The sequence below is a fragment of the Boleophthalmus pectinirostris genome, unplaced genomic scaffold (genome assembly GCF_026225935.1).
Source record: "Boleophthalmus pectinirostris isolate CB_2022bp ecotype Guang Dong unplaced genomic scaffold, ASM2622593v1 HiC_scaffold_13, whole genome shotgun sequence".
Taxonomy (NCBI): Eukaryota; Metazoa; Chordata; class Actinopteri; order Gobiiformes; family Gobiidae; genus Boleophthalmus; species Boleophthalmus pectinirostris.
This window is the reverse complement of record NW_026571036.1, coordinates 12252358-12278019: the sequence shown is the minus strand read 5'-3', so window position 1 is coordinate 12278019 and position 25662 is coordinate 12252358. Positions and strand designations below refer to the sequence as shown.

The window sequence follows — 25662 nt, the reverse complement described above, 5'->3', positions numbered from 1 at the left end:
GTCAACAATAAAATATTATCATTAAATCCACCTTTATTTCATGATTTATAAATAATGTCTATTGACTTATGTCGCAAAAAAATATGGGTCCCTAGAAAAAAAAAGTTTGGGAAACACTGATTTAGAGGAAAGGTAAGAGTTATTTATATTGAATGTGAACAATACACAGATTAAGACTAGTTGTAAGCACAAAAAGCAATTATTTAACGTTTGATGATGTCATTATTATCAAAAAACTAGACATTTTTTATTATTTCAAAACAGTTGCGCTGATTAAAATTTTTTAATCGAGCCATATTTGCTGGCATTTTGATATCATGTTGAATGTTCTGCCCACTACAGAGAGCAATAATGAAGCCTTTATATCAACTTTTTGGTCTTAATTTAATCATTAATTTATTTATTTGCTCATTTTTTTCAAACTTGAGACTGGGAAGTGTACATTGTCTTTGTACCTATGTAATAAAATGGTCATGAGCTGCCTCTATGGTGGATAAAAATAGACATAAGTGGTGGTTCACTTTTAGCTCTGCTCTTTTCGTCATATTGTAATATAACATAATTACTCCTTCACATCTGAATAACTATACCCCAAGAACTCATTACAGTTTGGTGTAAAAAAAAAAAAAAAAAAAAAAAAAAAAAGAGTTTGCTTTAGTTCATTAGTGAGTGCACGTTCTAATTGTTTTGGATTTGCCAAGTGTCATCCTGATTCCTCCTAATGAGAGCGAGAGCTGGGTTTTCCTAAAGCCTGAGGCCAAATGAAATGTTTGGGGAAATTACACTTCTCTTAAAGTGTAAAGTGTTAGGCTCCTTCTTTGATATTTTTAGACCAAATGTTTCCAGGAATAAACGCGCTCATTTTCTCTAGAAAAAGGAAATACAACAATATAAAGAAAATATGGTCCATTTTGTAAGTGTATGTGTAATGTGGGGAGTGGTGATTTTAAATTCTCTATTAAATTTAAAGGTACAAATAACTACTAAATCAGAACAGCTGAAGGAAATTGTGGAGGCTGTTATGACATGGTATAACCACATGGGGGAGCCCTGTACCAAATAAACACAGACAAGGAGAGCGAACCTACATTACTTTGCTTATTTCAGACTGCTATTTTATACAGCTTTTATTTACTTCAATGAGGACCTTTTATGTTTGCACTGCACTGATTCAATTTGATTATGATTTGATTACAAATTTTAATAAATATATATGAATTATACGTTTCTGTTTTGTCCTTTAGTTTCCGAGGGGAGATCAACATTCATGGTGGATGGATGGAAGATGGTGTTACACTAAAGCGAGTAGCGCACTGCCACACAACAATAGGATGAGTTTAAACTTTAAATCCACGTGTGTGTTGCTCTGTGTCTGCTGCATGCTCTCAGTGCATGTATCAAGTGCTGTAATACGCTGTAAATATTACAACATTACCATTTGAACATTATGTCACTGTAAAATATATTTGTTTATGTTTGACTGTCTCACCTCTTCTTGACCAGGAGGATGGCCACCAGAACTAACAGGATGAAGACCAAGACTCCGGCGCTGATCCCAGCTATTTTCACCACGCGGTCAGCTCGCTTCTCAGGGTCTGGAATGACTTCTGGCTCCTCTGTAGCACCTACAAGCAATACAATTACAGCGCACACTTCAGTACCTTGAGCATGTGTTAGTACTTCAATTGATCCAATAACTATGTAGCCAGTAACAATGCATTTTGTTTTTCTGAAACTTGGAAGGCAAATTGCTGTATTTGCAAGTCAAAAGCACTCAACTGACCAAATCAAAAGCTCATTTTATTTTAGCTTTACTATTGCACATGCTACAGAAATAGTACCAATACACTAAGATGTCAGAGATACACTGCTCTAGTTTCATACACTTCATATTGACTTTAGCCTGTTCCCCAAATAAAGCTAAATGCTGGCACAGAGTGACTATTTACAAATCCTTCTGAGACTGGAGGCTGCTCTGTGATGCCACTTCGCAGCTTTGGGGGGGGTTCTGACTGGTTCCTCCACAAAATGCCCTGACAACAGTGGAGTGGAGAAGGTGATAAGGAAACAGGCGGTATTTAAAAGGCACTCTAATGATGTGATTAAGTGCAGAGTTAGGTAAGGCAGCACAGACAGAGGCTGACACATGCGCCATGGTAATATGCATTTATAATGTAATTATAGCTCAAGCTCTGACAAGCTTCATTAGAAAAGAGCTTATATGTAATACGCCTGGTCTAATGATATATCCTGAAATATCTCTGTAACATTATCACTGTCATTAACAAGACCACTTCAAACAAATCCAAATATTAAGGGTTCACTTTGAGTTGTATAAATCTAGACAATAAAACAACATCTCCTGCAAAGTGAACTAGAAAAATACTTTCAAAAACAAGAAGTTCTGTAGAGAAATGAGTGAACATTTTTGTGTTTGCGGCACAGATGGAGAGTTTAAAACACTGTACATAAGGCTATCTACTGATTAGTCACAGCGTAAGATGACAGAAGTCCACTTTAAAGATGCCATGTCATCACAAAAGAAAACAGAACTAATCCATTTGCCGCACTGAAATGTCACAGCACTTTTTCTGAGACTTGCATGTTCCACATTTTTATATCTTAATTAAGTCTTACGATTGTATCTTAATTTTACACTATAATGATCATTTTTAAATGTCTATGATCTTGATTTTCTGTCTCAGTTATAAAAGTCAAAGGTACACGATTCAGGACATTTAAAGGTGCACTATGTTACTTTTCTGCTTGTCTCGTTGGAAATGCCTTGTCTGACATGTTCATGATGTATATATCGCCATGGAAACACCAGGCTGAGTTACAGGTCAGATCTGTGGAGAGGCGATCTCGTTCAGACTAAGCATGCATGCTTTTCAATGTATTTTTGAGCAATTAAAAAAAATCATCTGTAATTGAATAAATACAATATAGATAGTGCACTTTTAACTCACAATCAAATACTTTTTAAAGCTCCTATATGACACAAAACTGACTTATGTGAGTTTTTAGTGATGTTAGAATGTGTTTTCCTCCTTAAAAACATGCCCAGAGTTGTCTTTTGTTTCATTTACACATGTTTGAGTAACCCTGGATTATTAGGCTGTCTGCATCCTTAAAGATCAAAATGCTCTTTTCCACCTTATGATGTCATGAAGCTGCAGTTTTCAAGTAAACAGCTGGCAATTCTCGGTCTGAAACTTTCCAAATGATTCCAATGAAGTTGTATGGAGTTTAAAAACACTGTTCATGTATTACCACATCACAAGTTGGAAGAGTGTTTTCTGTTTGAGAGAAGAACTCAGCCTGAATATGCAGGGTTTGTGTGTTAAACATGTGAATGAAACAAAACACAACTCCGGGTGTGTTTTTGACGAAGAAACAACATTATAACGTGGATTTGACAACAGTATCTTTACCAAAATATATATATAAAAAAAACTATCATTATATTGTAGATACCTTCAGACCGTTCTCCTAGTCTCTTGTACTGGGTCAATAGCAGAACAAAAGTAATCATTCCCACACACTCCCAGTCTTCCCTGTCTGATTTAATTGGGCTTTCTCACTGGAGCGGCATGTACTAAATCAATTAGACGTCTTTGGGCTGTAACCACACAAACATTTGTAATAAGACTCCCTCAACGGTTCAATTGACTGTGAGTTTTCGCATTGTTTTTCGGTTCATCCCTGGCACCACTCCACCTCTACCAATGGGGAATCGCTGCTCAGAATGTGATTTGACTGGAGCTGTCCGGAACGTCTCGGCTCCGGTGTTGTTGAATATTACTTGTACTCAGACTCATTTCACCGCATGATGACTTCTGAGGATTGAGCAAACTCGCCTGATTTGGTCTGTTTTGGGAGATAATTTACCAAGTCTATGCACTGGAGTTCGCTGGTGTAAAGTGGAAACACTAATGGTGAAATAGCGTGCGTGTAAAAGGAAAAAAAGCATCTGTTTTTTGTTTCTAATCTCTACTTAGCCATCATAGTTCATGCGCTGGTATAAGAATATTAGCGAGTATTATTATAATCCCAATAATCCAACGAGACCTATGCAAAAACTCGGTGTAGAGCAATACATCTACGGAAAAGTAATCCATTCTCTTAATACGAAATGTCAACAAATCAGTCTTTATCTGCTGTGGTATTTGCAATATTACATGGCTATAAAATGTAACAGGGAGATATCATTATGCAATGTTATTATGCCCCAGAGAGCTGCAACCCTGTGGCAGGAGATGATAGAACTACCATAGGAGATAGGGTTAATGTATATTTTGTTATTAAAGGTATAAAATAGAGGATTTGCATTCAAAATACACTATAAGTCATTGTTAGAATACATAAATTCCACTTTAGTCTTTATTTTCTTGTTCTACATGAATGGGTTATTGACATTTCTGCAAACCAACAGCAAAATCACTTCATTTTACTTAATGATCAATGTTGTTTTTAGATGTGAAGTCTATCAGGTAATGGTCATTTGTAGGGATGTAACGATAGCCAAATCTCACGGTACGATATTATCACGATATGCATTTCACGGTACGATATTTATTGCGATATTTTGAAAAGGTTAATATAATTGCAGATGGGACGCTTTTTTGCTTTTAAAATACCTTGACAAGATTTTGGTGTGAATTATTACGGTCATAATCGCAAGAATTCAAGTAAAAAACATATCTCTTCATGTTGTCTGCACTGAAATGAATCATGGGATATGTAGTTTCTGATGTTTATAAGCTGTTGTTACTATAAAACCATGCATTTAAGCAAAGGAACTTGTAATTCGATATATTGTAACAGTCCACGATATTATTGTGAGACTTTTGACGATACAATCTCATGATATTTCAGATATTATTACATCCCAAGTGATTTGTAAAGAAACATAAAGCAAAAAGGGGTCACATTTAAAAGTAAAACACTTGAAGGTGTACCTGACTTTATTCTTGAAAATGAGTATAAATAATTTTTGCCTCAGATTGCTGAGCTCTGGCTGCATCTAATAGTATTTTATCAATTGCAAACCTGGACGGTAGAGCCAAAAGCAGCGCATTTGATTGGTCTTGGAGGTCTGTTACTACTACACTTGTGAAAAAAGCTGTTCTATTTCTCACAAATACGTGCATGTGAATACTAGCGATGTGCCGAAGGCTTTGTGAGAGTTAAGAGCTTACATTTTGCACTCAGAGTTTGAAGATTGGGTAACGCTGCTTTAAGATATCTTTGTTATAAACATGACACTTGACTTGACAACATCGATAATAAGTGTGGGTTTACCCATAACAAGCGAGGCATTTTAAACAGAAGAATGTCAAGAAAGAGATCGAATAGCTGCTTTTGTTACTGCATTTTGTTTCCACACCAAGGTTGATAACAAGAAAAATCTAGTGAACAATACTGCAAATTACTTCTACCTGTTAAAAATACACTTAAGATGTATGAGACAACCATTCCTTTGTATTACCTAAACAATCCAAAGTCTGACTTGCAGCAAAAATTGACTGAAGGATTTGAAATAAGAACTGCAGACTCACACTAGTTTATAATTCATTTAAAGGGCACTTGTTAGGTCACGAAAATAACTCTCTGTTGTGATGGATCGACAGAATGGAAAAACCCCGCCAAAGTCATTCTGTATTATCATTTCGTGTCAGGTTTTGACTATTGTCTCTCTGTTGTTCACCGGCGGGTCGGTCAAATCCACAGGGGAGGCGGGTCACAATAGTCGTCGTGGCAAAATGAGAAAAACAGTTTGTGAAAAGGGTTTGGGTTTGACCTCGTAATGGCGGCGAAAGCTCTTAATGTAAAGCGCATTCGGGTCAGCTCGCTAACAATCACACTAGCCCCTGGGCGGTAAAGTCAAGATACAAAGGCCCGGGTGACCTAATGGGGCCGTCCTGTACTGGAGGTGGGTGAGGGAGGGAGGGAGAGTGCCAAGGGGATGTGAAGAATAGGACGGATAATAGAGCACTTTGAGCATTAGGCTATACTGCATAGCAACACAATAATAACATCAGTATCCCTCTAAGATATCTTATACATCAGCTGGGACTTCATAGGACATGACTTTGGTCCTTTTAGACTCACATGCTTTAAATAAGGGAATTAAATGATATAATATAACTCATTCATCTTTTAAAATCAGTAATTATGATCTTAAGTTGATGTATGGCCACTTGGATTGATATGAACATGGAGGAGAGAGTGTAGAAACTGCACTGCATAATTTTAGCCATAGAGTTATGATGAATTTTATTATTATTTTAAGCCATAGTATGTAACTTCTCTGCCAAAAAAATGACTAAACTAAAAGCAGTTGTTTGTTTTTTTTCATTATGGATGTGATTATAGCTCTGAAAAACGTGTCCTTACTTTGAGCAGGCTTGCATTTCCACAAACCTGACTCTTATTTGGCCTTCCTCCTGCTTGTTGCTTGGAAACGTTCATTAACTTGCATAACTTGAATAACATTTTGGGAAAAAGCCTTCGTCAGATCATTTCTTTTTCTTTGGACCACAGTTTTGGACATCGGCCATCTGAGAGTGCTATGCCTTTTCTTAAGTTGCTGCTCCTTGCATTTGCACCTCTATAAGAACTTAAGAACTTAAGAGCCTTTTCTGTTTCAATTGAATGTTGTTCCTTTCGTCATAATGTTCCTCAGTGTGCCATAAAACGTATTTATTTTCATGGAATCATGTAGTTGACTTGCCAACTCCAGAAAATTACATACTATCACTTTAATTGACCTTTTTTATATGTTGAACTGCACAAAAATAAATAAATGTTTAAATAAATAAACACTGATGAACAACTACTCACTTGCACATGCATCATTCTAGGCCATTTGGATTAAATGTGGACTTATATTGTATATTTTGCCTAACTTATAGAACATAAGCACTTATTTTTGTTCTAATACTGTTTACTTCGCCCACATTTTTTTTTTTTTTTACAATAACATTAACAAGATCCCAACTGCCAGATGCCGCAGTGACAGACAACTCCACTGCACCGGTGTTAATGTATTTTGCTGTTTATCCGTGTTCTTACTGCTCCGGCTCACCTCTGATCCCTCCGCGGCGTTTCTGAAAATCTTTCCTGAAAACAGTGTGTTTGTGTGCGCCTCTGCACCAGTGTCTATGCACCGCTGTTTGTGCACTATCCTGGTGGGATTAAAGCCACACCATCTAAACCGGCTTGATAATCTCTCAACATATGGCAGCCGGCGGAAAACATGACATTCAGATGCTCTGTTGGTGCGCTACACAAATAACTGTAGTCCCTAATAGTTATCACATCAGTTGCATAGTTGGCCTATTGGTGCTGCTTTGTGTAGAATATTCCAGAGTACGGCATTCATCTAGTTCCATGGAGTTTATCAAGTGATGCGAAAACTAAGGCGAAGCTACAGGTCCAGATCTGTGGAGAGGCGACCCAGTTTAGAGTAGTATGCTTTTTCTTATAATGATGTAGTTTATAGCAATAACATCTTCCTGAGACAAGCAGGTGGCAGACTGTCAAAAAGAAAAGTTACATAGTAGGGCTGGGCAGTAATACTGTATTACAGTATCCTGCGGTATCAAAAAGTAGCAATGGTATCAGTTTTATTACCGTCATTAAAAAAATCTGCAGCGCATGAGGACCAAATGAATGTGTGATATTTTTAATTTAATGCTATCACTATTTAAAACTAATAGCGTCTATAATGTTTCTTGTAACTGCGTGGGGAGATGACGTTCGATTAGTTTCGCTCTGTTCTCACATGACGCTCATAAGGGAGACCGAGACAAGATGGCAAGTCCAGCTGTAAGCGAGTTGGTCCTAAGAATAAATAAATAAAAAAAAACTAGTACTTCTGTAATCTGGCAGCACTTTGGCTTCAGGCGCACATTTGTTTACGTTTTACAGAAATGAAACTTTGGCTCATTTGAATAAAAACAGCTCGCTCCTTGTGCACTGATACAGTTCAGCTTCTGTCGGACTAAAGGACAGGACTCACTGGATTATATGTGTTCTTTCAGTGACAGAGGATGTGCTGCTGATGGTGAGTCTGTTCTGTGTGTGCACCGCGTTGGAGATGATTTATGAGAAACTTTTCAGAGATTTTAAGTCTACAGGTCATACGCAGAGACAATATAGCGATACTAAAACATTTTGGTAATACAGTAATACCATATACCCCGGTAAAATCCTGAGAAGGTTTAAGTGTATCAACATTTTGATACTGCCCAACCCTATTACATAGTGCACCTTTAAGTTATTTTTACACTTTCCTTGCAAACTTATCATGTTTTACACTAGTACAAATAATTCATATTCTTAATATATGTGAAATACAAGGCTGTGAACAATATTGACAATAAACAGACAATGAAAAGTGGATGCAAACTAAAATTGCAAATTGGGAAGCTATTCATTTGACTGAGAGAGTGGTTGGCTTTTGTTATGCTGCAATAAAAGCAGTGCAGCTACCCCCTTAACGTACATAAACAGAATGAATGAATAATATCTTCATAATTAAAAAAGTAAATGCAATTGTACATTGACAATTTGCGGACAGCTTCATTGACAGAAAGAGGACAAAGAGAATAAATTGGCTGCCGCATTAAGCTAATTGTGCTAATGACGGCTGCTGTGGCTAAAATGTTTTTCTTTTATGAGTAATTAGCAGAGCGCTCCCCGTCAAATGTCAATTGACCAAAGATAATTTGTTTACTCACTTTTAGTAGCTAGCCTCAGACACTGCGTTTTTGTCTCCTGGAAGAGAAAAAAACATTTAAATTTCAAACGGTTTTACTTTAATGTTAAGTTCATCCAAATGTGCCTATGGAGGTTTTATGTATTGCGAATTAATTTGTTAATCAGTGTGTCATTACCCTCTCAGTGCTGCTCACGGCTTGGAGGTAAATGTTGTAGTTCTTTCTTGGAGCCAGAGGAGGATTCCAGAAGCCCTAAAATAAAAATAGGAATTAATAAGGTCTTACAACATAATTAATAATGCATATTTTATATTGATTGGCCTTGTAATTGCTTATGATGCCACATACGTACATGCAATTTGTTTTTGTTTTGTCACACAATACCACACACAGTACATTTGATAGTTCTTGATGAATATTGTTACAGCCTATTTTGTGTAATCATTTAGTTACGGTAAATATTTGGCTAATCTGTCTGTCAATATCAATTTCCGAGCAACAGTTTTATGGACGGGGCGTTTTCTATGGGTTGTTTATTGCTAAAAGATGACATATTTAGATCACCATGTTACCTTTTATTGTTTTAAAAATGCTAAAAACGCCAAAATAAATAATTAACATGTTTAATGAGTAACTCGCCCCTTCAGAGCCGTTTCATAACACAATCGTCATCCGCTCCTCTAATGAAACTACTGCACATTACATCAGGTTTGTGAAGTTGCAGTGTGTTGTTTTGTATCATGCATTTGTATATTTATAGAAAATTGCTGTGCAGGAGTATTGGACAGGATTGTTTTGATAACCAAAAGAAGGTTTGAATAGTGCCCAGGAGAGATCACTAGAGCACTCAAACATGCATGAATGACACATAAAACCACAGGCATGTTTTTGATCAGAAAACAACATTATAACCTGGTGGAATGCTTCAAAAAGTTGATTTTGCTTAAAGGGACAGTCTGGAATTTTGTACATAGGGCCTCATTTCCAAGTGAGCCAGAGTGTTGGAGACGTGTGGAGATACTTTTTAAAATATTCCATCCAGTCCTTGTATTTGCAGAGGTCGCTGGTGCTAGGCTAGTGCATGTCAATGGCCATAGTTAGTCTGCCACTAAAAACAGTCTTACCCACTCCACAAAACACCCGAAGCAAATCTATTATAACACCAAACTGTCGATGTAAATGTCTGTGTCGATAGAATAATTTTACAAGTAAAACCAACCTTAAATTTGAAGATTTAAGTCTGAGCAGCAGCAGGGAGTTGTACTTGCTGATAGAAAGCTCGGCAGCGGCGGACTGATATATGAGAAAATAGTCCCTGAACATGCGACGATTCATGCGATGCAAGGTTAGTTTTAGTTCAAACATTATTCTATCAACACAGACATTCACATCGACATTCTGGGGTAATAATAGATTTGCTTCAGGTGTTTTGTGGCAGGATAACTATGGCCGTTGACATGCACTAGTCTAGCACCAGTGACCTCTGCAAATACAAGGACTGGATGGAATATTTTAAAAAGTGTCTCCACACGTCTGCAACACTCTGGCTCACTAGGAAATGAGGCCCTATGTACAAAATTCTGGACTGCCCTTTAATAAATCTCTCTAAACTATTTTATTTTCAAATAGCTCTCTAAGCAAATAAATACTATTCAACTATTTGGTCAACATAATCTGTGAGGGCATAATAAAATTACCTGGTAGGTTTTGTTGTCTCCCACTGTAAAGGGGAGGGGCTCGGGCAGGTTACTCGGCGATAACTGGGCAGCATAGTAGTACGGAGAGCCACTGATAGATGCGCTGTGGTAGGACACCGGCACCTGAAAACACAAAAACATTTAGAACAACTCGTATTTGTAGATATAGTTACATCTATGAACGGAGTGTTATGCATTAAAGCGTATTAATGACCTCGTAGCAGTCCGAAGAAGCTTGCCGGCGAGAGCGCTGTGGGTTCACTTCCGCGACCACAATCTGGTACGCACTGTAAAAGCAAATTAATTACAGAGCTGGCAGAAACAATGGTAGTAGGCAATAGTAAACCAAATAGAGTTGTGAGACCTTAATATTTTAATTACTGTACACTGGCTGTGTTTGTCCCACTCACACACCCACATAATGAATGGGTTCCACTGAGTCTAAGCTAATATTTTTGAATTGAATTACCTGTTGCAGATAAATAAAAACTAAACAGAAATAATGAGAAATCAGCACTTTATTTAGGAGGATAGGATTATGGTATTAATTAACTAGTGTGTTTCATTCTCAGTAAACTATTTGTTCATTATAAACTAAGTGCTTTAAGATTATTTAAAGGATCTATGTATATCTAACTCTCTGTATTTGAGCAAAACATGTCTTGCCCAAGTACAGATAAATTGTATAAGCAGCTCTTGAGGTCAAAATATGTCAGCTGCTTTGTGCTTTTTATTGTCCAATAATCAGGAAGTAAACATTAGCATACTAGTAGTTAGTGTTACGGCAACAGCAAAACTACACACTGGTCTCTGAGAGCAGTGAAAAGCGCTTAGAAACTCATCATAGTGAATAATTAGACCATACTTTGGAGCTCTGCTAATTATTTAAAATAAACTAAATCTGTTTTCATGGTTTTAGAATACTAGGGGTGTGACGATATCCAAGTCTCACAATAAGATATCGTCACGGTATGAACCTCATGGTATGATATTTATTACGATATCGTGGGAAAGCTCACGATAGGGATGTAACAATATCCAAATCTCTCTGTACGATATTTTCACAATATACATCTCACTGTATGCTATTTATTGCGATATTTTGTGGAGACTAAACAGCTAAAACTGTTAATATGTGACTTTTTCCACTTAAAATGCCTTGACACGACATAATCAAAAGAACTGAGACTTAAAAGTGCTTAGAACTGTTATTTCTTCTTGTGGTCTACACTGAAATAGAGCAAAGGATCATGGTCTATGTAGTTCCCTCCTTCTTTTTTTTAGCTGTTGCTGCACCATAACTCTTAATTTAATCAAAGAGACTTGTAATTCGATATATTGTGATGGTCCACGATATTATTGTGAGAACTTTGACCTATTTTAGAATAAATATAAATAAACAAAACAAAAAAAATAAAGATCATAATAAACATGTCTTTGTAGTTTATGAAGGCTTGTTAATGTGTATTTTAATTATTTATTAATTTTTTTATGTATTTACTTTGGGCAAGTAAGAGATTTACATTCTTATACAATGGAAAATGAAATCATAATAGAAATAACCACAAATAAAAACAAAATATTGCCCAAAAATGAGTGGGAAGAAGAAAACTTATTTCAACCTACCCCCCTCTTTTAATTTAACATGAGCTTTCTTTTGCATTTTTCAGACATTAGACATATTTGTTTTTATAAAGTGTCACCCCTAACCATTTATGCAGATGTATATTTACCTTATTGGTGCTCCTTTGGCCTGGGCTGGCTTAAGCAACACTGTAATCGTCGTTGCAGTTTCGTTCAAAAAGGCCTCAGATCCATCATACTCCTCCAAAGTAGGAGCTGCAGAAGGATTATACATTTGAAAATAATATTCATTTTAGAAAGAACAAAAGTTGAGAATTATTTTGATCTTACCTGATATATTGGTGGTGACATTGAGTGTGGTTGCCGGTCCGAAGCCTTTGGAGGTGGATGCCCTGATTGACAGCTGGTAGGTGACGCCAGGATTGAGTTGAGAAAACAGGTGATGTGTTGCATTAGAGGGCAAAAACACTGCTGGGTCCGGGCGCTGGAGGGGTACAGATGGGTCGAAGGATCGCAGTACATTGTAGGTAAGCTTTGTTAGGACAGAAATAAACAGAAATACTGGGTTAGCATTGTGAAAATCCTGAAGTTGATATTTTATTACTAATATTTAGAACTATACCTCATACTGAATGATGATGCCATTGGGCTCTGTTGGTTCTTTCCACATCAGAAGAATCCTGTCCTCAAAAGGAGTCGCTTTTAGAGACTGGCTGGGAACAGATCCTGGGACTGTGGGTGAAGAAATATATAAGATAAATATCAGTTGTTGTGTAATAAGTTTGCAAAATTTCAACTTTATTTATGTTTTTTATTATAAGTTTAATATAAGCATGTATATTTTCCAGTTTAATATGGGAGGTCATTGAATAAAGATGTAATTTCTCATCACATATTATAATGTTTAACTCAACCATAGCTCCAAAAAATAAAATAAGAAACATAGTGACGTTCAAATATCAAATGTGTATGATGCAGTTTCAATTCTATATTCAATCTTCTCTTAAAAGCTTGTCTGATGCACATACTTGTTGTTATATTTTTGTTATGTGTTTTCACATTGCCAGGTTACTCCAATACTCTCAAGTATTGTATGTTGCGGTAGAGAAAAATTGTCTTGTCACTCAAACTATTGAAGAAATAGATGCGGTGTGTTCAATTTTCAAATACATACCATCCTCATCTGTTTGAATGATAGTCTCATCGCTTTCCTTGCGTCCCTCTGGGTTGGTCAAAATCATCTTCAAACTCACATTGGTGTAGGGAGGCAGGTTTCCAACTACATGTCTTGGCGCTGAAATAGTAAAAAACAAACACTTTGGTTAAGATGGAAAGTCTAAAGAAAATCAGAAACTGTCACAGGTACAAGTGGGTGCCCTCACCCTTGGGGTCCATGTCCAGGCAGTCGGCCTTGCTGCGGTTGTTAGCGGTCATGTAGTGGTAGCAGATGGTGACGTTGAAGGTGTGACAGCGCGTGATATTGTAGCCCAAAGACTCCCAGTCCACGGCGATCAGACGAGAACGGGTTTCAGCGATCTTTAGACGCTTCGGGGTCCGCATGGGCTCTGCAAAGAAGAGAAGCAACTAATGATGAGTGACTTCAGAGTGCAATGCAAGTTTTGCAATTAATATTCGCTTAAGGCTTGAGTTTATGATAGTAGTTCAATAACACACCATCTTCTTTTACACAACGAAAGCTATATGAAGTTACTTGCTATATAGATTTTACAATTGCTGATATTGTGTATTGTTTGAAACCCAGGGGCATAGCACCATTAGTTGATTTCTTCCCTAAATGAACAGACTATGGCATAAATGTGCTGTGCATTGCCAGGAGGACCACCGCACCGCGCTGACTCAGCACTGTCCCTAAGTACAACAACACTATTTTATGAGCCTCTGTTCCTGCTCCTTGATGCCATTAAGCCATTTGTAAAATGCAATAACTCCTACAAGGGACGCCTCTGATTTCTATCCTATGTGGATTGAGAACTGTTATTGTCAATATAATCTACCTCCTCTGCTTTCAGCCAGGGGCTTTAATTACCTTAACTGGCTCATTTAACCAGATCGATATGCCCCCAGATCCCCCTACATTTACACACGCATACAACAGGCTATTTGCAAATGGGCCACAATAAATCAGGAGTACACCAACCTAAATCAAGACTAATCCAAGACTAAACCAAGAATAAACCAGGACTCAACCAGGACCAGACCAGTTTATATCAAAATATACGGAGATAAGAGCTAGGATCTACAATAAACAAACAAGGAACCAGGAAAAAACAAAATTAAAATAAAAAATGCAGTAGTCCGAGATTTGGTACATTATTTAACCACCCCCTCCACCAAGTATCTACAGTATCTGTCACATGAATGCCTAGATGGAGCAGATTGAACCAGCAACTTTCACCAAAATCATGGCTGTAACAACACTAAATCAGAATAAGAAATTAAAACAGGTATAATCCAGGATGACATGACTCCAATAGACCTTTACTCATTAAGTTAATTAATTGGCTGATGGGGTCTTAGAGTATTAGTTGATTTATTTCATTTAGAGAACAGGAAAGAAAAAGTTGGTGAGTTATCTGAAGATTTTGTATTTTTGGTATTTATATGTGGAAAGGCAGGTTAAAATGATTCACAAGTCAGATACAGAGTAAAATTTTGAGAGCTTTTGCGAAACCTTTTCTGATCAGCAGGACATGTCTTTAGTTGACCAAGAATTTATTTATTTGACTTAAGCCCTAGACACCGGGACAAAACTGACAGTAGACTAATTTAGAAGCTAGGATCCTTCACTTTACTCAACAGACTTTGTGCAAACAGTGGACCAAGTCTTCGGTGCCAGTTCATATCCTCGCACTAAATTTCCCCTCAGAATGACATGTCAAGTATGTTTACCTTCCTCAGAATCCCCTGCCTCTGCCCGGCACTGTCTGACCACCTCACACAAAACAGCCAGGCCTTTAGCTCCTGTGGCAACTCATCTATCAAGAGCAGCTGCCAACTGAAGAAAGCTTTTATTCAATATTTCTCAACTTTGATAGATATGAACTGTGTCTCCTGTGGTCAGACAGAAGCTCAGAAAAAAGGCTTGTGCTTTGGTGGTGTAACATGAGGCAACTGTAGTCCAAGAGTGAAGAGATTATATGATGGACAAGGAAATGTTATTATTTTTGGATATTTTTGTTTGTTTGTTTGTTTGTATGTATATTATAAGTTGGTTTGACAATAGGCCTGTACGATTAATCACACTGTAATCGAAAATTTAGTCATTTCTAACAGGATCAGGTTTTGAATGGAGAGGTCTACTGTCCATCCTCTGTCATTAAAAAATAAAAACATGTGGTTTGGAGTAGGGATGGGCTGACACGGATTTTTTGAGCTGATACAGATGTCCGATATTTGGCTTGCTGCTGTGTATCAATATCAGCTAATACTGATACTGATACTGATACTGGAACTGATAAATCGCCTATCCCTACTTTGGCACAGACTTCGAGATTTAGAGTAAGAAATCTTTTTTATATATACTTTTTTTTTTTTCGTTAAAAGGCAATGATCAATGGACTAAATACATTTGAATCAAAAATCTAGGTCAGGGGTATCAAACTCAAATTCACAGAGGGTCAAAATTAAAAACTAGGAGTAAGTCATGGGCCAAACTAAACATTTATTAGAGGTGTAACAATAATTGAAGTATCGTGATATCATATCGTCAAAGTTCTCACAATAATATCATGAACCATCACGATACATCCAATTACAAGTCTCTTTGTTTAAATTAAGATTTATGGTGCAGCAATAGCTAAAAAAAAAGACAGAGGGAACTACATAGACCATGATCCTTTGTTCCATTTCAGTGCAGACTACAAGAAGAAATAACACTTCTAACCACTTTTAAGTCTTAGTTCTTTGGATTATGTCTTGTTAAGGAATTTTAGGAGGAAAAAGTAGCATATTAACAGTTTTAGCTGTTTAGCCTCCACAAAATATTGCAATAAATATCGTACCGTGAGATGTAGGCTTTATTGTGAAAATATCGTACCAAGAGATTTGGATATTGTTAAATCCCTAATCATGAGCCTCCCCACCATATCGTGAGCTTTCCCACGATATCGCAATAAATATCGTACTGTGAGGTTCATACCGTGACGATATCATATTGTGAGACTTGGATATTGTTACACCCATAATATTTATTGAACACTGAATCCAGAACAAGCATAATATAAAATAATAACAACATTTTTAATAAATAATGCCTCTATAACCTGTTTAGAGCCGGTGGGCCAGCTTTAATACATATTTGACATGATCTCGCTGGCCAAATATAATTATATCATGGTCCAAATTTGGCCCCCGTGCCTGAGTTTGACATGTCTGATCTACTTCAATCAATATGAGGGGGAAAACTGTGATTTGTTTTTACACATCAGCCAGCTCTCAGTAACAGTGCGTGAAAAATTTAACCTGTAATGTAATAACCTAGTACCTCATCTAAAAAAGGACTAATCCAAAACTAAACCTGGAGTAGCAGTTTAGTTTAGTGTTAAAGTGCTAGACCAGGACTTCAGCATGACTAAGTAGCGACCAGACCAGGACTTAATTGGTTTTAAACCTGGAGAAAGTCAGGGCCAGAAGACAGCTGGGATATGAAAAATGTCACCCTTAAATTGGTCCAGCTGCATCAACAAACAATACACTTTAAAAAAAAATTACAACAGTACTGTCAACCATTCGATCCTCAAAATTGTTTCCGGCATTGTTTTGGAACGCCCAAACAGACACCCTTATAACTATAATTAAAACTCATCTTTGTCCTGTGCACAACTTGAAAAGCAACCATTTGCCACGACACCAGCCGCCCCGTCACATCACTTGTTGCCTCTCCACTTCTCAACACGTCCTCCCTGAAGTTTAATAATGATAAAATTCCACCTTAAAAGCAGATATCCTCTCCTCCATCCTCTGCATATGGTGGTGTTTTTCCTTAGGCTTGACTCTCAGAAGGGGAGAAGAAGACAACACAAGGACACAAACTTGTCGCGTCTTCTGACAAGCCATTATCTATGTGTCACTCACGCGCAGGCAGTTATTACCCCGACCACGGCGCACACGCGGGCTCCAGGTTGTGACAGAATCAAGATTAAATCAGGGAGGAGAAAGAGAGAGTGTGTATGTGTGTAGGTCTTAATAAAACTTCTAATAATAAGACTGCTCTGTCAAGGGCGAATGCAAGTCGTATTTTTAAAGCCCACAAGGTAGTATTTTTAGTTTGAAATGCTGTGTGGACTGGGTTAAAATCTACTATGTAATATTGGTGCCACAGAGGACTCAGTGAATTATTGTGAGAATGGGGTCAGAAAGTACAAAAGACATACTGTTTGAAATAATAACTACTTGAGAAAAGGTACAATATTACTAAATGAGAGACTAAATGAAAGACTACTCACTTATTAGTGCTACATTTTATTTTGAATTACTTAAAACAACTCAAAGTATTTCAGTCAATACAGAAATTTAGAGATTGTCTACTTTCACGCCCACTCTTCCTGTCGGTCAACCTTTGTCATGCTCAGAGCGAGTGACAAGCGGATTCAACCAATCACAGTAAAGACTGAACTCTCGGGAAGAAGAGTTAATTAGATTACCTCTAAGAATTGATGTGAAACTCAAAATGTAACTCAGGTTAATCTGTGTAACATCCATTCATTCGTTTTTCAATATAAAACCAAAAATAAGAAAATGAAAAAACAACTATTTTCTTCATTATTTGTCTCCAAAACCAAAATGAAAAAATGGATAATGATTCATTTTTTCAATTTTCGATTTTGTGTTTAAAAAAGGTTTCCGGGACTTAAACTGTGATGGTGGACTGAACCAGGACTGAACCAGGACTAAACCAGGTCCAGGACCAGACAGGAAACAGACTGGGACTGAGACCAGGACTTAAACCGGGAACGAGACCGGCACCAGGACCAGGGCTGAAACCGAGACTAAGACCAGGACTGAGACCGGAACCAGACCAGGACCAGACACGGACTAAGACCAGGACTGAGACTGGGACCAGACCAGGACTGAACATGGTTTAGTCCTGGTTTAGTCCTGGTTCAGTCCGTATGTGGCACAAAAGTCCGGCATTGCAGTTTAAGTGACAGAAATGGGAAACGGCTGTTATCTGTTTTTCCCATTATTCAACTATTATTCGAAACTCAAAAACTGAAAAAATGAATCATTATCCATTTTGAAAAACGAATAAATGATACACGGATTCAGGTTCTATGAAAATAGTGATTTATATTTTCCACCATTTTGTTTGACAATCTAGGTTTTATAATCAATAAATAAACTCTGAATTTTAATTAAAGTCTCTTATTGCAGACCTATGTTTATGTACAAGTTTGTGGATGTGAATTGTTGCAAAATACCTTCCACCTTTAAGAAGTGACAGTATATTATAAATTGCTCTTTGACATCTAAATACACTGTGGTATTTGTGAATATAAACATCTTGCTAATAGCAGTCCAGAAGCTGACGTGAAATAGAATGAAAAAAGGTGACGGGAGCGGAGGTCGGGTAATTACGGGCCGAGCAAATAGGACTTAAGCGCGTGTGCATGTGCTTAGAGGTCAGGGCTTTTCATTTTTCCCTCTGCCTCCTGTTATTGCTGGGTTGACATTTAAATACGGTGAGATCCAGCGCCTCCTCCCTCTGTCTATCTCCTCAGTCTTGCCTGTCTCCTGGTTTGGGATCGATACTCGCGGTCCTCCCCATAAACTCGCCTATTAGGGCCGGCGCGCGCACGGTTAGGTCGGGGTAATAAATTGTATTGATTTCCGGGGTCTCTTGATGCCTAGCGGTGCTTCTCACTGGGATGGTTTTCAACATGGAATTAAAAGTAAATATATGGCCACCCGCGATCACTCACACACCAATACACCTGCATTATAGAAACCATTTCCCCCATGACCCATAATGCATTGCTGCTTATCTCTGTCTATTTACTGTGAAAGTGGGGAGAGGAGACAATATGGTGGCGAGTGAGGTGGCGATGAAGAAACAGCGAGAATGAAAAATGCCCCGGTTTATTAGGTTTATTCTGTGTTCAGTTTTATTGCAGCTGGTGTCCTCATGCACTTGCTCAGAGTATGTAATTTTATATAATGATTATGATGTAAACAGCTATTATGTGCAATTATGTTTTCAATGATGTATGTAAAGTGAACTGCTTCCAACCATCCATATCTTGTTTTGCTCTTGAGAAGTTCTGTCCCTACAGGGCTACAGTAGATTTACAGAATGTTGCAGGTAGACAAATATATTATAATAATGTTTAAGTATTCTGTCAAACCAAAATATACAAAGCTATTTTTCTTGCAGAATGGGATGGTGCATTTCCTTGTAGAAGTTAAAATAAAATTAAATCTGTTCTTTTCAGTTTAATCTTTGAGTTAAACAACATATTATGCAGTCTTGTGGCTTTAATCTTTTTTTTAAACATGCTTAAGTATTTCACATTTTCTAACTTAAATAATAATAACAATAATAATGTCTACTTTTGAAAAACACTCTATAAACCTGAAAGCTGTGGTTGTGAAGGACAATTTGACCCCGAAATGAGTACAGTGATGGTTTATGTGCTTAAAAATTTAACTGGAGATATCCAAGTTTTTACCTATGTCGCAACAATCCTGGAAAAACGCAAATAGAGGATTTCTGAGATCTCTTAAAAAACAACTTTGAATTAATGGAAACAAGCATGAATGAAAAAACAAACAAACAAAAAACACTCCAGGTAAGTATTTTTATAAAGGGGACAATAAAATAGCCTGATTCATCAGCCGGTTTTCACTTCGTGGAAACCGTCATTAGGATTCGTTCACTCAAAGGTAGGCGGGTACTTTTTTAATTTAACCAATCACTACTATTTGGTCATGATGTATGTAATGCGCCACTAACAAGGCTAACTAGTTATCAAGGTATATTAAGCTTTTCCCAAATCCCGTAGGAAGAAGGGCAATAATGTCTTTCCCCTTTATAAAATTCATCAAACATTCTCTTTGTTCCGGCTTTAAATCCTCGATCTCGGGAATCGTTGTGAACACAGAATATATAGAATATATGGCTCTTCGCTGATTGGCTGGTGCCCGAACTCGCACTTCCGGGGTTTTTGCAAACCCGCTATTGTATTTTGATTCTTAGTCGCTGGAGAGAAATGAAATTGACCGGAGGCACTAGGTGGCGCCAGCCTGACTAACAATAAGATACCATGGTTAAAAAAATTTAAATTTTTACATTCCATATGATGTATTTACACATATGTATTGAAATGTTTAAAGTAGTTATAGAAGTTAACCATTTTAAAGTGGTGACACTACTACTGAATATCACACCCACTACCTATGCAAATTTACAATAGTTAATTTACATCTTATCTCTTGGAGTGGGTTAATACTATCTTATGAATAAAACAATGAATATAAAGTGTGACTGCGATTGCCGTGTACTCTTTTATACAATATCCTAGCGCAGTTCTTGTGTTTGAAAACCACCTCATCGTAGGGGGTCTTTCAAAGCCATCCTGGACACATTTGGCTCCACTTTTGTTTTGGGATAGGATCTCTCAAGTGTCCCGGGCCACCTCAGAGCCGTCGCATCAGAGCGCGCAATCAGGTTCGCATCGAGCCCGTTCAGAACTGGCATTATCACAAGCTACTGGTGAGAGAGAGAGCGGGAACGAGAGGAGGAGAACTGAGGAGAGGAGGAAATCAGTTGAGAGCTGTGTGCAAAACAAAACCCTGTGTAGGGAAATAAAAGTGGAATTCAATAGACGTGAGATAAAGAAAGAGGAGAGAGGAAAGAGAGATAATGAAGTGAAAAAGAAGAGAAGGGGAGGGAGTAAGGAGCGAGAGATCAGGGAGTGAGACTTGAGCGAAGGAGAAAAGACTAAAGCAGAGAGTACAATGGAGAGAGAGAGAGAAAGAGATAGAAGGAAAAGAAAGAAGAGAAAGAAATGAAGACGAAGAGAAAGAAGAGAGGAAAGAGGGTATGTAGGCAGAGAGACAAGAGACAGACAAGGAAGAGAGAGAGATGGCGAGGAGGGGAAAGTGGAAGCCGAGACCGAGAGAGAAAAGCAAAGACAAGAGGGAGGAAGAGAGAAGAGCAAAGAGAATGGAGAGGATGAGATAGAAGGAAAGAAAGAAAGAGAGAAGAGAGAGGGAGGCAGAGGAACAGGACAGGCGATAACTAGTTTGGAGCCGGGCCAAAGACGAGCGGGAGAGCGTCCAACGGAGAACCACAGAGGCCGCCTTGTCCCCCTCGCCTCCTCCCCTGCCTCCTCCGCCCGAGACGCACAAGCGGCGGGATTCACGTCCGGACTAAACAGCCTTTGTTCTCGGCGGGCGCAGCTTTGAAAACGTCAACAATGAACCAATAAACACAAACAATAACAGGCACGACCAGACCGCGCCGTATCACCCCAATCCAGAGGTGGGAATTAAAAGGACGTCGCACAAAAGAAAATGAAAGTAAATTGAATAAGAGGAAAAAAAAAAAAAAAGTCCGTCTGAATGTACAGTTGTTTGGGATAAAGGGAGGGCAGAGGGAGGATTACGTTGTACATGAAAGACAGGGGATAGAAGAGAGAAGGAAGCAGGTTGGCACAGGCAGAAAGGTATAGAGGATCTGTGGCATAATCCAAGTTAATCTGTCCAATTAGTTCCCGCTAATCCCTTCACTGTCATGGGCAAGGCGAATTCTACTCCAACTCGCTGTCTTTGCCTCAGTCAGATGTGAAAAGTGAAATAAAGGTGAAACTTTGAAAAGCATGTTTTTCCTTTGCGTGCTATCAAGACGATGTAACGAATGAACTATTTATTTCAGAGATCAGATGAAACATAAACAAGCTCTTCAGCAATTATAGCCCTGTTGTTTTTAAAGGGATAGTCTGGAATTTTGGACATAGGACTTAATTTCCTAGTGAGCCAGAGTATTGGAGACATGTGGAGACACTGTTTTAAATTTTCCATCCAGTCCTTGTATTTGCAGAGGTCACTGGTGCACTAGGCTAGTGCATCTATCAATCTATCAATGGCCATAGTTAGCCTGCCACTAAAAACAGTCTTACCCACTCCACAAAACAATTATAACAATTATAAAGCCAGACTGTCGATGTAAATGTCTGTGTCAATAGAATAATTTCAGAAGTAAAACCAACCTTACATTTGAAGGATATACATCTGAGCAGCAGCAGTGAGTTGTACTTCCTGATAGAAAGCTGGGCAGCGGCGGACTGATATATGAGAAAATAGTCCCTCAACATGCAACGATTCATGCGATGCAAGGTTAGTTTTATTTCAAACATTATTCTATCAACACAGACATTTACATCGACAGTCTAGCGTAATAATAGTTTTGTTTCGGGTGCTTTGTGGAGTGGGTAAAACTGTTTTTAGTGGCAGGATAACTATGGCCATTGACATGCACTAGCCTAGCACCAGCGACCTCTGCAAATACAAGGACTGGATGGAATATTTTAAAAAGTGTCTCCACACGTCTCCGACACGCTGGCTCACTAGGAAATGAGGTCATATGTCCAAAATTCCGAACTATCCCTTTAAGTGATGCTGGAAAAAATATCACACCAGAACATACTGAAATGTGTCTTTACATGTTTTGGTTAAGGTTCACAGACTGGATAGCTGAATGCATTATCCCCTTAAATACTTTCTAAATAAGGACGTCAAAGCTATCATCTGTAATAACATTGACCAACCTGCCCCTGTTGTATTTTCACACTTCACCACTAGATGCTGTCTATGTTACTGCTGTCTAGATGGAGGGGGGGAACAGTTTTCACATCTGCCATCGACTGGTGGAGTCTTATTTTTCTGCACTCTTCTCTATAATATAATGTCTCTCTCTCTTTCTGTTTTTAATTTTATGATGATTATTTATGTTTTGATTTGTTTGTATTGTGATTTTAATGTATTTCTTATTCCGTAAAGCACTTTGAATTACTTTGTGTACGAATTGTGCTGTACAAATAAACTTGCCTCGCCTTATTTTAAACTTTTTTTGCATAATTTTTAAATAATTTGCTTATTATTGCTGATTACAGTTTCAAATATCTTCAAAACAACTATCCTCATATATGTAGAAAGTATATATCTCTCCCACATTAAGTACTGGTTTATAAAAATGGGCAACTATTTTATTTATCATATTTTTTGGACCATAAGTTGCACTTTTTTTCATGGTTTGTGTGGTCCTACGACTTATACTCTGGTGCGACTTATATATTAAAATTTTCACACTGACTTTCTTTCTATAATTATTACTACAACTTGCCTTTTAAGATGAAATGTTGGTTCCTGGTCTCTGATTTCATAAGGTAAATTTGCGACTTATAGTCCGGTGCGACTTACATATGTTTTTTCTTCTTCAATATGCATTTTTTTAGCTGGTGTGACTTATACTCTAGTGCGACTTATAGTCCAAAAAATACGGTATTTATTTATCTTTAGAATTATTCAGTACATCTGATAGAAACCGTCCTTTGTGCTGACATTTTGAGTTAAATCTCCCATTTCTTTTCTAATATCACACTAGTTGAGATTCCACTCTTTCAATGTTCTTTTTTTTCCTCTATTCTATTTTAATCCAACTGATGCTGACTTAGTGCAACATATGTGAGATACGGTGCCCACTCTGAACTGTGGGCTCTCCGTGTGTGAGTGAGGCTGCAATGGCTCTGCTCTGTGCCTCTATAACCTGCCGTGACCCAGAGGTTTGGAGCAGAAAATTCCGGATTTGGATTAAAAGCTACTTGTGTCGACTTCACTTTCTTATTCTCCCACTGCTGCGGCCTCTCTGTTCACTTCAAGTTGATTATTTTTCACCCTTCAGACAAGAGCAATAAATCACAGCAGAGGAAAAACTGAAGAGCGGGAGAGAAGGAGGCACACAACATGTCCAGATGATATGAAATAAAAAATGTATGAAAAAATATCTGAAATTTAACTAAATATATGGAAAGGAAATGAGTGTGTAATTTCATGCAATATCACCACTGACTGACATTCCTTCTACTTATGTTTTATGTAAGAGATTAAAACTAAATAAGGTTTAATTTGATATTTTTTGTATATTGTGCAGTGTTTTATATCCTGCATTGTATATTTATAGAAAATTGTTGAATGTTAGCGTGAGTTACGTAGGCTTGTGGGCTGAGCATTGGACAAAATTGGATTATGAACCATTAGGCGCCAATAGAGGTGGGGACTTGCAAGTCGTGACTTGGAGTCACTATTTTTAGGACTTGGGACTTAACATGATAAAACAGACTAAGATTTGGGATTCACCTTGGACTTGAAGCTCAATGACTTGGGATTTGACTTGCACTTGAGCCCTGTGACTTGAGAATTCTTTCTATTCTGACTGTTATGATTTGTACTAAGATCTTGACAAGACATTTAAAAAGGAAAAATTACCAATTCTATAACTCTTATATAAATACTTATATATAAATAAACCATAACTTTTTAAGTACAGTTTAGTTTAAAAGCCATATAAAGTGCTAAATCCTAAGCTATATTTCGTGCTTTGGTTTAAAGACTTGAAATGACTTGAAGTTCAAAGCAGACGACTTGGGGTTGACTTGAGCATATGGGCCAGTGAGTCGAGACTCGACTCGGACTTGCCTGTATTTGATTTGGGGCTTGACTCAGACTTGAGGTCAAAGACTTGAGACTTCCTTGAGACTTGCAAAACAATGACTTGGTCCCACCTTTGCCAATAAAGCCCAGTAGAGATCACTAGATTATTCAAACATGCATGGATGACCACATCATGTATGTTTTTTTATGAGGGGATATTTTTTTTTTACATGGTAGCACATTGATTTAGCATAATACTCCCTCTTTAAAGTGATTATATTTGTTTGTAATATAAAGTATAGCTCTGTTTTTAGAGATGTGTCATTATCCTCGCCATGACAAAGCACAATGCATTCACTCTTGACTGACCTTGTCTAATGAGACTTTATTCATTTTGGGTTTCTAATATCACCAGAACTCTTCATAACATTCTACAACTACAATGTTTCATATTTATAAAACCCACACAGTATTTTTTGTAACTGCTCCAATTTCTCCATTTGAAGCTGTTTCAATCATAATCGATCAATCGTACCTTAGGTATTTCATGTATTCTAGGCTCAAGTGTAAATATTATTTCATTGGCCTGTGGTTCAATAGTCAGGCTGGTGCCACCTAGTGCCTCTGCTCAATTTCATTTCTCTCCAACGACTAGGTCAGGAATTGGAATACACTAGTCGGTTTGCAAAAACCCTGGAAGTTGTAGACCGTGCACCGACCATATGCTATCATCCTTTGGACTTCCTTTGTCAAATACAAACTTCGCATTTTTTATTGCACCTTTAATTCGCAAGTTCATCTCGCAGAAACAACAATAATCTTTGACAGACATGTTCACTATCTGCTATATTTGCTGTTGTGTCAACAATTATTTGGACACCACTGAGCGTTCCGTTTACATACGTCACGACCAAATAGCAGCGATTGGTTAAATAAAAAAAAGTACCCGCCTACCATCGAGCGAACGAATCCTAATGCTGCGAGGT

At 37.7% G+C, this 25662-nt stretch overlaps 1 protein-coding gene across 1 annotated transcript in view; it reads right to left on the bottom strand.

The window, feature by feature from the left end:
* LOC110156273 (protein tyrosine phosphatase receptor type K) overlaps positions 1–25662 on the bottom strand; it is a 163575-nt gene that overhangs the window by 27090 nt on the left and 110823 nt on the right. Inside the window, 10 exon segments of the mRNA XM_055149438.1 lie at positions 1490–1625; positions 8748–8784; positions 8904–8978; positions 10424–10546; positions 10638–10710; positions 12157–12262; positions 12338–12539; positions 12630–12739; positions 13182–13301; positions 13390–13572. Of these exon segments, the coding sequence (XP_055005413.1) occupies positions 1490–1625; positions 8748–8784; positions 8904–8978; positions 10424–10546; positions 10638–10710; positions 12157–12262; positions 12338–12539; positions 12630–12739; positions 13182–13301; positions 13390–13572 (1165 nt within the window).